The sequence below is a fragment of the Protopterus annectens genome, chromosome 6.part0, assembly GCF_019279795.1.
Source record: "Protopterus annectens isolate FY-2018-M chromosome 6.part0, PAN1.0, whole genome shotgun sequence".
Classification (NCBI taxonomy): domain Eukaryota; kingdom Metazoa; phylum Chordata; order Ceratodontiformes; family Protopteridae; genus Protopterus; species Protopterus annectens.
The window spans coordinates 1,158,428,847-1,158,441,302 of NC_056737.1; the positions used below are offsets into that span (position 1 = coordinate 1,158,428,847).

General features: G+C 38.5%; 1 protein-coding gene across 1 annotated transcript in view; it reads right to left on the reverse strand.

Annotated features, from left to right (window-relative positions):
- IFIH1 (interferon induced with helicase C domain 1) overlaps positions 1 to 12,456 on the reverse strand; it is a 2,457,004-nt gene that overhangs the window by 1,467,034 nt on the left and 977,514 nt on the right. Inside the window, exon 8 of the mRNA XM_044074778.1 lies at positions 2,847 to 2,963. Within this exon, the coding sequence (XP_043930713.1) occupies positions 2,847 to 2,963 (117 nt within the window). The remainder of the gene's footprint in view (positions 1 to 2,846; positions 2,964 to 12,456) is intronic.

Sequence of the window (12,456 nt, forward strand, 5' to 3'; positions counted from 1 at the left end):
TTCAAAATTCTAAAAATCAAAGTCACAGAAGTTAATACTTTTTTCCAATGCTTAGCAATAAGTTCATATGTGTTTACTAGGCTAACGACCACAATGGCCTTTTTAAGCCAAGCCATACATCCCAAATCTCTAACAAGTTCTGATACCCTTGATAAGTGCAAGCATGGGCCTGGGAGATGAACCATTTACAGGTTACCTGTTTGCATCAGAGACATAGGTGCCAAACCAGGGATGAATTTTCGGTTTTCCATCCAATTGTCCAAGTTGCACTTGAATTAGATTAGGGAGGAACTCTGCTTCACATGGATGGGGAGCCTGTTCCACAGAAGTGGTAGTCTCTGGGATACATACCTATCTCTCCAGCGGGTCCTATTTATATCACAGGCAAGGTTTAAGTCTTTAGAATGGGTAACTCTGGTACTGTTTGTTTTGTGGATATGCAGAAGGTCCATCAGAGTGGGGTCTGACAATGCCCTGTATGCCAGGCATAGTTCTCCCCTCAAAAGCCTGTAAGAGACAGATACAGGGATACGGTCTTGAGGCAGTCTGCATAGGACATATTACTTACACCCTGTATTCTTTTAGTGAGGAACCTCTGTGGAAGCTCCAGTTGTTGTATATGCCTGGTTAGGTGCATACCAAAGGAGGCATTATAGTCAATGAAAGGTCTTATGAATGTCGAATACAGTGGAACAATGACTTCCTTCGACTTAAATGCCATACCTTTGTTTATACGTTACACAACATAGAATGATTTTTCCATCCTTATCAGAAACAGTAGGATTGGAATTGACCAAGTGTTTAGTAGTAGTGGGATCACTTAAAGCTATAGATGCTGGCTCACATTTGGTAATAGTGTATAAAAACTTAAAAGACTGAGGAACTTCATACATCCTACCTGACCCTTTTTGGGGCAGATGGCTGACTATCAGGAAAATTGAAGGCAAAGCAGACAGAACAGGAGGAATGGGTGCAGGTTCTGGTAATTCCATCTGTACCAACTCAGTATTTTCTGAGGGACTGAGAAACTTCAGTTCTCCCACCAAAAACACTGGCACACTCTAAAAATACTTTCAGAGAAAGTGAAACTCCCACTGTGAAAACTGGAAACTGAGCTCTTCTCTGAGTCTGAATCAAAAATCCAAAGGAAAAAGCTGCATCCGTGCCTGCATCTTCCTGTTCAGTTTCAGAGTCTTCAATCTCTTTAGGAAAAAAGGAATCCCTCTATTTTTTCAAAAAATACTTTAAATCAATAGCCCAAATTAAACCCTGAGCCAGACCCAGTAAACTACTCCTATCCAAAGAAATTTGAAGAGAAGTAGACACATGCTTGGTTTTCTGTTTCTTTTTGACAGGAAAAATGGGGCCAACCATGTTATTAATGACAACAGCTGTTTCCCCAGGGATGGGAACAGCATTCTGACACAACAGGGAATACTTCCCTGTTCTCACTCCCGGGACCAACAAGAGACTGACTCTCCCTTGTCGACTGAGGGGACTGCAATAGCCACAGAGGACATTGCTAACCCCTGGTCTACAGTGGCTGTAGTTGACACCAGAGGGATCGGGGTAAAAGATGAATGGTCTGAGGTACAACACATGACTACAACAGAGTCACTCACTTGTAGGTGAGGCAAATTGCTATCCTGCTATAGTGACAAAGGTTGTTTGCTTAAATAGGACCGACAGTTTGTTCTGTGGTCAAGCTGAAAATGGTGTATCTTTCCAAGCAAGCAGCAAATGCTAGTAAGAAATACACGTCTTTGAAAGTCACTTTTTTACAGAAAAACACTATAAAAAGCACTTCAAAATACTTTGTGAGTCTCCAAAAAGTAAAATAAGCACAATTTCTCCACAGAAAAATAGTTTTTCAGTTACTTTACACAACTTTTAAACTGACAAGGAAAAAGAGTGCTCCTGTTTAAAAGATACAGTCTAGTGACAGTCCATTAAAGCACAAAACTTCTAGCTTTAAAATAACTTTCCTGAAGAGGATAGTGATAAAAACACAAACGATATTTAGAAAATTGAAGGTTTGTCCCCAAAGGAAGCTATCTGTCCAGCAATGAAATAGCACCAAACTGACTATCAATGCTCGAAAGCCTTAGAGTGTACTCTTCAGTTCAGTGGCAGTAAAGCTCTGAATGGCTTGGCACCCAGACCTGTCTTTTAGTCAGCTCAGATCATGCTGTCTGACAATTCTGGAGTGTAGCAGGTGCCTTAAAGCTTTGGAAACTGGCTGGCTTTTATATCCTTGGTAGGACATAACCCATAAAGATAAGGGCAGTGATCAATATGATAAATGTTCCTGTATACTGACATAATGTCCTATCTCAGTCTCCTAAAAGCCAGAGTACAGAGATCCACAGATTATTTGCCACAGATCCATCACTGTAAGACAGTTTTTAGCAACTTAATATTAATAAACTTGTGCTATGTATTTTCGTGTAAAACTTGTGCTACGTATTTTCATGTATTCATTTGTCTTTGATTTCCTGCATAGTGCAGTACAGGGTGGTGGTGGTGGGTAAAGGCCTACTTATGAAATCAGTTTGTGCAAGATGGGGTGGCATCTCACCAAAAGAAACATGGGCACTTCATTTTTTATGCTGTACAATTTATCTGTATCTCTAGCATGTGGGAGGACATTGGACCACTTTGCAAAAACTGGCACAGCAGACACATAGAGAATGTGCAGACTCAGCAGGGAAGGTACTGAAGCCTAGAAAACATATTGGAGAACTAAGCACTGTGAGGAAGCAACATTTATCAGTGTGCCATTTGAATATGTATTTTGACTGAAAAATGTAAAATAGATAAAATAAAGCGTGTAACTTAAAACATACCTCTGTCCTTTCTTCTGCAATTTCAACATTTTTAGATGGCTCCTTTACTTGATTTTTTAGTTGTTGAAGGTATTCTCTCACTGTCATTATCTTGTAAGCATCAAGGCTGGCACAGATCTATAAAGAAAAAAACAAAAATATTCTTTAATTCATTCATTGTGTTCCTGACATAAGCACCACTCAAGGTTCCTTAAAATAAAAGTTCATCTATTTATTTTGCTCAACTGCTGCTAGTATTCACTTTTCTTCATTCGTTCCCTAACTGTGATGTGTGAGACAAAAGGTACAGCGGTATGATAGTACTGACCGTAACAGTAAATGTCTGAATAACAGTACCACTGCTGCAGAAATTCCTAACATAAATGGGTAATAGCTGAAGGCATACATCAGTCCCCTGGCTTAATATCACTATTTCAGTGTATCTGATCTGCAAAAAGTGGCACAGCAATGATATCAGCAAAACTATAAGAATGTTCTAAGAAATGGCTGAAGAATTCCTGAAAGTCTAACTACAGCTATGTAAACCATCATGATAACTAGTACAACTTGTCAAAACTATATATATATATATACAGATATATATATATATATATATATATATATATATATATATATATATATATATATATACACACACACACATATGTAGATATATATATATATATATATATATATATATATATATATATATATATATACACACACACACATATGTAGATGTAGATAGAGGTATAGATATACATACACAGACATAGCACGTGTGTGTGTGTGTGTGTGTGTGTGTGTGTGTGTGTGTGTGTGTGTGTGTGTGCATGTGTGTTTCGTGTATACATGTACTGACCAGATTGAGTCAGCCCTGACCACCCAGTAAAAGGACTGTATTTATTAAAACAATAAAATAGTGCAGTTATCTAGCTGTATGGACATGGTCTGCATGGTAATTATGTAACCCAAATTACTCTTTGTGAATGATACAAACAGCTATTCAGGCTGTCTCACTGGTACAGTCCTTTCAGTGCAGCATGTGAAATATATTTGGTACATCCACAGTGTGCAAAATTTTTACCTTTACACTCTTGTTTAGGTTAAAAAAAAAAAAACAGAAACTCTAGAGACAAAATTTAATGACACTGCATACAGAAGTGATTTTTTTAACTCATTAACATCTCTGAGGTGTGGAATATCATATGTCTACCAACCTATACAAACCCCTACAATTGAGAGCATTTTATAAAACGTTAAGTTAAAAAGTACAAGGCAAACAAATGTAAATACATTGTTAACAGTAAATGCAACTACAAAAGTACAATAACAATCTTATCAGTAAAAAGCCTTCTTTACAGTGATAACGATCAGTATACACACACGCACACACACACACACACACACACACACACACACACACAAAACACACAGTTGTTACATCAATACTGTAACATATCGCAGGGAATTCCGAAATGTAGATAACCTGAGTACCGTGAGCTACCATTTTTTCCCCACTTAGAGTTCCAAATCATATTCCACAAAACTGTCAAAATAAAACAAAAAAATCAGCCTGCTGTACTGAGCACACTGCAAGCTCTAGGCATCTTCAAATACCACCCCATTATAGGCATATAAACCCACAATTATATTTTCTTTACATTTTTCATGAACAGCTTTTCACATCTTGGTAACTGTACAACCAGACATATAGAATAGGAGCACTTTTATTCAATCTAACTTTCAATTCTACATGACAGCAAAAAATTCCTTTGAGTACTTCTTTGCAAATATCTTTAGAGAAATCTGATAAAGTATGCTTATTTGCATAACAAATAATATAAAGAATACTACTGAAAATGTACAGCTTACAGTACACATATCAGCAACAATTTTGTTGAGTATCATTTAAGGTTCCCCTAATGTTATGTAAGTTTGTAAGTCAGATATTTAGTTCTTTATGCTTTGTTGACAGAGGAAAGGTCCAACAAGGCTAATGGCCCCTTTTCAGCGGACACCCCAGGTAGTATTTAGACTACTAGGGGACTCTCCCTATTCTTTTTGATGCATTCCATACAAGCTTTCACATCCACCTGAGTTACCACTGACTCGAACAGATGGAGCCTCTGTTCAACATCTCATCTGAAGGACAACACAATCATATGAGTACACTGCACTGCAGTCTTAGTAACTGATCTACCTGCTGTGGAAATAGAACCCACAGCCTTCTGCATCAAACGTGTGTGCTACCTGTTCTGCCACTGACACTGTAAAAAAGAAAATGTGTGGAAGGAACTTAACTTATCTGCCCCCAAATGGAAAAAGAAGCCAACCACTGATCCTCAATCCTTGCAGGAGTGCTCTCAAGGGTGACGAGAATTTATTTATTAACTTTTTGTTGACCAGGTTAAAGTACTGAAGACATCTGAATCTTAGGCTGCTGTTTTTTCCCCTGTGACTTCTACAACTGGGCTGAATCCTACAAAGTAACTTGATTAGCTCTGTATAGGCATAGATACTTAGAAATGCAAATTCCCTATAAAAATACCCTGTAACAGCTACTGAGCATGTAGCTGCTTGACAACCACCATATTTGCACAAAGTGGGAAACCACTCAATATAATTAGACAAAGTCTGCACTTCTTAACCAACTAGCACCCTAGTAAATCCATTGTCTCTTACAGTGGTTAAAGAAAGGAGCATAAATCATATGATACCTCACCCCTTGAAACTTACTATATATTATACCTGAAACCATGTATCGGCACTTTCCTACTATCTCGGTAGCCTCTTAGGCATGGAGTCTTGAGACAGTGTAATAACTATCACATACTTTCTGACAGCTACCTAATTCTTAAAAACCTGATACAGCATGTGAGATAAATTGCAGTTGTATAGTAAGCTTATCATAATAATAGATGTTCGAATAATCACTGTTGCAGTAGCCTTAGTTATACAAGGTTATATCCTGCCACGGTATATAACAGCCAAACAGCTTCCAAAGCTTCAGGGCACCTTTGATGCAGCCAAATTGTCAAGGACCTTATCAACAAGTTCATAGACTACCTCCAATCTCTTGACCCGACTCAGTTCGGCCTTGTTAAGGGCAGGTCTTGCTTATTAAACCTGGTAAACTTCTTTGAGAATGTCACCAAAGCCCTGGATAAGGGCAAAGCAGTACATGCTGCCTATCTTGACTTAGCCAGGGCCTTCAACACAATCCCCTACTCAGGTATAATTGAGAAACTTTCCCAGCTGGGGCCCAAATGGAGAGAGGGGTCCGAACTGATGTAAGGGGTCCGAATGGAGAGATAAGTCAGCAAGCAAAGGAGAGTAGTATTGCTGAAACTGAATTCATCCTTAAGCCTTGGTGAGTACCTTCATGAGGTAGACCCTATTTTTCACAAAATCTCACCAAGACGACACTGATATAGACTGTATTTTTTCTAGCATACATCATGGACAGAAGTAGGTCAAAATTTTAAAAAGCTGGGTGCGCAAGACCCAGGATAAAAAAGTACCCAATCCTAGTAGGCACACTGGTGTCAGGACTGGAAAAATGACAGTGTAGAATCCTCAAAATACGGAAACATTCCTACAATGCAGGCAGTCCAGACCCAGGGGGAGGATGGCCCCCCTGTTGTAAAAGGAAGTAGTAGCCCACAAAAATAACAAAAACTGATACGCCAAAGAACAGCCATAAAGACGATACAGCTGACTATTTAATACAAGAAATAAATTATGTATTGTTACTATTATGCAAAAAGCCCAGAATTTGTAGACACAAGACATACAAAAAGATTAAGAGAGAAATTAGAGGAAAGAAAAATACTTCCACAAGAGAAATAAAAAAATTGTGTTCATTAATACAGCAGATTTGTGCCAAACATTATATAGATGAAGAAACTTTCATCTGTTTGGAAAAGAAACATCTGAGAAAGTGTGAAAATATAAACAACAAAACCTAGAGATTTTTGAAAAGTACAAAAAAGAAACATGGACATGGGAAAGAAAGTGAGATTTGATATGGTGCAATACCTAAGCAAAGTCGAAGGCTAAATTAATCAATACAAAAAAGGGAACCCCCCCCCCCAAAGATATTCAAAGAGAAATACAGGCAAAGGTATCCAGATATGGAATATTTCACAATACAAAAAAATATCACAAAGAGGGTATGTAGAAAAGATTAGTAAAGTAGAAGTTAAAAAAATAGAAGTTGAAGTTATGGAATACCTGTGAAGTAAAGGATTTGTTGTAGAAGGTCTAACACAGGTTACATCACAGCGTGATGGAACGAGTCCCCAGAGTAAGGAGACACAGGAAGACATCCGAATTAGAAATATGGACATGGGAAAGAAAGTGAGATTTAATATGGTGTAATATTTATGCAAAGGAGAAAGCAAAACTAATAAATACAAAAAGAGCAGCACCAAAGATAATTTGAAGAGAAATACAGGCAAAGGAATCCGGACATGGAAAACTTTACAATTCAAAAAAGAAGAAGACAAAGAGGAAATGTAGAAAAGAAAATCAGTAATGGAGAAGTTAAAGGAATAGAAACTGAGGTTATGGAGTACCTGTGAAGTGAAGGATTCAGTGTAGAAAATCTAACTCAGAAAACACCACAGCAGGATAGAGCAATAGACATCCAAATTAAGGAGAAACCAGTGGAATGGGAAGCAATTGGTCAGGTGCCATATAGGTTCATAGGTTGGTACTAGGCTGTCAGCCCTAGGGCCTATACAAGCCTAGCCATAACAATTCCCTGGCTATTTCTTCCCACACTATTTACTTCCTTTATTATGAAGATATTTTAAAGCCTTTCACAGGAAACCAATACAAACATTCACTTGAAGTTGGACTGCAAGGGAAGGAAGAGGAAACTGTGGCAACTCTGATGCAGTCAATGTTGAGGAGTGACAGGCCAGTGAGTTCCCATATAACAGGGCAACGGATGACACAGGATGAAATTGAAGAGAATGTGCCACAGGAAGATGATATAGAACTTTCTGTAGAATGCCCGCAGGAAATGGAGAACAAAAATGTGTCCTCAGTTTAGAAAAAAATGAGCTAACAGAGAGTTGCTTGATTTACAGAGTTAGACAGACATATTAATATCAATGAAAGAAACAGACTGCAGAAGGTCAGTAGAACCCAAAAAGTTAGAAATTGTCCAGAGATCCATGTGATATAACAGAAGTAAACATACTGTGCAACTAGATTAATAACAGATAAAATTCTACCACAAGAACACAGGGTAGTAAGGGAAAGGAAGGGGAGAAATTGAATAACATCATGGAAGTATCGAATAGAAAAAACTCTAAAGCAATTAAGACAAGAAGTGTCACTGTTAGAAAAGTATAGAAGAGGGAACAGATCAACAAAAATAGTCAGAAAAATGCATGTGATAAAAGTAATGTGCAGTATTATAATGGATCAGTGTTTATCATGCATTATCGCAAATAATAAACTAAAAATGTCAGCAAAGGCAGAAACATTTGAAAGATACACAGATAAATATAAAGGAAAAGTACAAAACAAGCAATTTATTGATGGCCCAAAACGTTGTATAGAGACTTAGGAAATAAAGTAAAAGGAATTGAAAGACCATCAAAAAAAGAAGAAATAGATACATTTTGGAGAAGTATTTATGAAGATCCTGTGGAATATAACAAAGATGCTAAATGGATAGAAAAAATAAAAGAAAGAATAAGAAGTTTAAAGATACAGGTTATGAAATGGAATGAAGTAGTAGCCAGAAAGATTGAAACAAAGTTAAGAAAAGGCTCTAATTGGAAAACCCCAGGCTCAGATGTAGTAACTAACTTCTAGTTAGAAGTATTAACATCTTTGCACAAAGATTTAGCCATGAGTAAGAACTATTTATATATACACCCCAAACAGACACCAGCCTGGCTAACAGGAAAAACAATCGTCCTACAACAGGAAAAAACATGCCCTATTTAAGCATATCTCTGAATATCCTACATACAAGTTTCTGTTTTTTGGTTTGGACGTTATTCACAGAGATATTCATGGTTGGCTGTGGGAGGATTTGATTGAATTCACTGAGTTAAAATGGCAAATTTGCTTGAATTCTTTTACACCCCCTGGTCTTAATGACAATACGTTTATTATCAGTTTATTACAATTGCATTCCTGTTTAGTTTAATCCTGACAATTTATTAATGGAAATTGTTTTTGTTATTTAAGCAGTGACTTGTCACAGGTTTTTTTTATATGTTTATTTGCTTATTGGTTAATTAAGGTAATGTGATGGGGACAGGGACTTTTAAATAGCTTGATTTTTTTTTTTTTTTACTTTTTGTATTCTGAAGACATCTTGCGGTGGTGGTGCTGCGGTAGCGTCGTCACCTCACAGTAAGACGTTGTCCTGTTCGATTCTCAGTTAGAGCGTCTTCTGTGTGGAGACATGCGTGAATGGGCGTACCTTCATTGAAGGTTGTGTGTCAGGGCCGGCAACTTGGTACATAAAAATCTACTGCCAATCATTAGCAGACCAGAGTTCCACTGTAGCGACCCCTAACCGGGAAAAGCTGAAAGACACAACAACAAAGACACAACAACATTATGAAGACGTCTTGTTAATACATACAGAAGAAAGTACAACACTTTCAGCTAAGAACTGTGTGCCTTCTGTTTTTCCCACCTACGTTGTTTGGATTTGGTTCATTGGTTCTTGATTTTTGGCAATCATGGAGTCCCCCAACAATGTTAACATATTAAGAAAGGGACTAAAAGCAGACTAATGACTGGTGCCAGAGTCACGGTTTAAAACTAAATGCAAAAAAAAGTGCATCATTATCCTCTTTGGCAAAGAAGTGGCCTCTGTAAATTACATTATAGATAGCACCCTCCCTAAGATCAAACACAATGGTGAGAGAGTTGGGAACACAGGTTGACAGCAATTTAAACTTCGATCACGGTGTCTCCACAATGGTAAGGAAAGCCTCCTATGTTGTGCATCTCATAAATAAGGGCATCGCATTCAAGACTAAGGATGTTATAACTCCTCTATCTATACTTGGCCCTCATCAGACCACTAATTGAGTACAATGCTCCCTTTTTGCATGTACCTCACCAGACACCTGCAGCAACTGGAGATACCACAGAGGTTTCTAACCAAGAAAATCGAGGGCCTCCAAAACATGACCTACATGGAAAGATTGAAGGCCCAGCCTCTGTACTTTGTAGCCTACAGGCTCTTGAGAGATGACCTCTACTTGGCCTACAGAGCGATCTCTGATCATGCCCTAATGGAAATGCTGTATGCCCGCAAATCAAATGGGACAAGAGTCACTCACTCCAGGGATCTCAGCCTAGCTTGTGACATAAATAGAATATGTTGGACAGACATATGTCTCCCAGAGATTGCCACTCCTCTGTAACAAACTCCCACTTCATCTGAAGCAGAGCTTCTCAATTACCCTATTTAAGTGCAACCTTGACAACTGGATGGGAGACCATAAATTCACCCTGGGGGTGAAGCCTATATCCCTCATGGGCAGGGGCAGTCAGTGCTAATCACTGATTCACCCTGCCAACAACGAATATCTAATCATGGTCAGCTACAGAACAAGGGTATTACATGGCTAGGCTTGTTAAGGCCCTAAGGCCATTAACCTAGTAACCTCCTATGAACCTATGAACCTGTGTAAGCTTGATCTAAGCTGACTAAAAAGACAGGATTAGGTGCCAAGCCCTTCAGAACTTCCATGCCAGCAGAGAGAGAGGGAGGCTAAGTCCTGAAAGAACAATACTAGGAACAAGAACTATTCATACCCTGGCATAAACACACCAAGAAAGAAGAAAGAGGGTGGCTACTGCAGCAGATATAACTTGAGCATCTGTTGTTATTGTAAGTTTATTTACATAACTGTACAATTTCATCATATTGATCACTGCTGCAGTATCCTTTGCTATAGGGGTTGATTACCCTAGCTTATTACATTTGGGAGGTGGAAGAGGAAGATTTCAGGATCCCCTGGAGAATGGCCCTCGTACAGCCTCATCTAGACCTAGAGAAGAAATCAAGCTTACAATGCCTTGAAAATGTAAATATAAAGGACCAAGTTGGTGCTTCAAGAATACTTCTAGAATCCAACACTTCCCAAAAAGCTATAGATGAAGCCAAGGCCATGGTAGAGTGGGACTTGACAATGCCTTGAATATTTTTGTTGTGGTAAGTACAGACAACCATTTGGAAATCGTCTGGTTTAATACAGGTTGTCCTTCTTAATTTCCCAAGAAATAAAAAAATGATCTGAAGATCTGAAAGATTTAGTTCTGTCAAGATAGTACCAGAGTTGTCTATGGACATTCAAGGTGTGAAGTGTGCTTTCTCCCTCATTTTTAGGTTCGGGAAAGAAAATACGGGCATGGATACTTTGGCTTAAAGAAAACTCAGATGCCACTTTAGGCATAAAAGAAGGATTAGTTCTCAAAGAAGCCCTGTCTGTGTGGAAAATGAAATAGGGTTGACTCACCATAACAGCTTGCAACTTGGGCACTTTTCTTGCAGAGATCAAAGCAGTCAATCAGTAAAAATGTTTTCCATTTTAGAAACCTCAAGTCAGCTAGATTAGCTGGTTCAGATGAAGTAAGTGTTACTTTGCTAACACAAAAATAAGAAGTTATGTACTCACCATAACGTTCCATGTGAGTTGTTCATCTTGCCTTCATTCTTACTGATGGGTTCGGAGCCGATCCTCGGCTCCAACTTGGCCTAATACAAAAGCTCGAGGTCTTCAACCAGCTCGAGGCCTACTCCCTATCCTATGATGCACTGGTGCTTCCCTCAGATCTTGTTTACTGCCAATAAATATACATGCCACTCTTGGTATACCAATAACAGAGGAAAACTAGATAAAGGTCAATACAACCATGTCTTAGGTGAATACTCAGTCCCCAAGAAGCTTGGATGAGGGTTGGAGGGTGGGACGTAAGAATGATGGTGAAATGAACAACTCACATGGAACATTATGGTGAGTACATAACTTCTTTATGTGAAGTTGTTCTATCTCACCTTTCATTCTTACTGATGGGTTAGCATCTCAAGCACCATCTTTCTCGGGTGGCTCACGGGAGTATATTCTTCAGGACAGTGAAACCAAAGGAAGCCCTGTCCCTGGAGGCCCTAGCTACTTTGTAATGAGTGATGAAGATATGAGGCCATGACCAAGCAGCTGCTGCACAAATAGTATCTATCGGTAATTTGGCAGTAAAGGCTGATGAGGTGGAGACAGCTCTAGTAGAATGGCCCTTTATATTTTAATGCAATGGTGTATTTACTGAACTGTAAGTGAAAGAAATACAATCTGATGACCATTTTGATAAAGTGGTTTTCACCACAGGTCCACCTTTCTTGGACTCTGAAAAAGAAACAAAGAGCTGTTCTGTTTTCCTGAAATCTTTAGTCCTGTCTAAATAGAATCAAAGCTGTCTGTGAACATCAAGCTTGTGCACCATATACTCCATCTTATTGTCATATTTAGGGAAGAAAACAGGCAACTCTATAGACTGATTGAGATTTGCCTCTGAACATACTTTCGGTAAAAATGAGGGATTTGTCCGAAGAGAAACTCTATCATTATGAAAAATCATACAT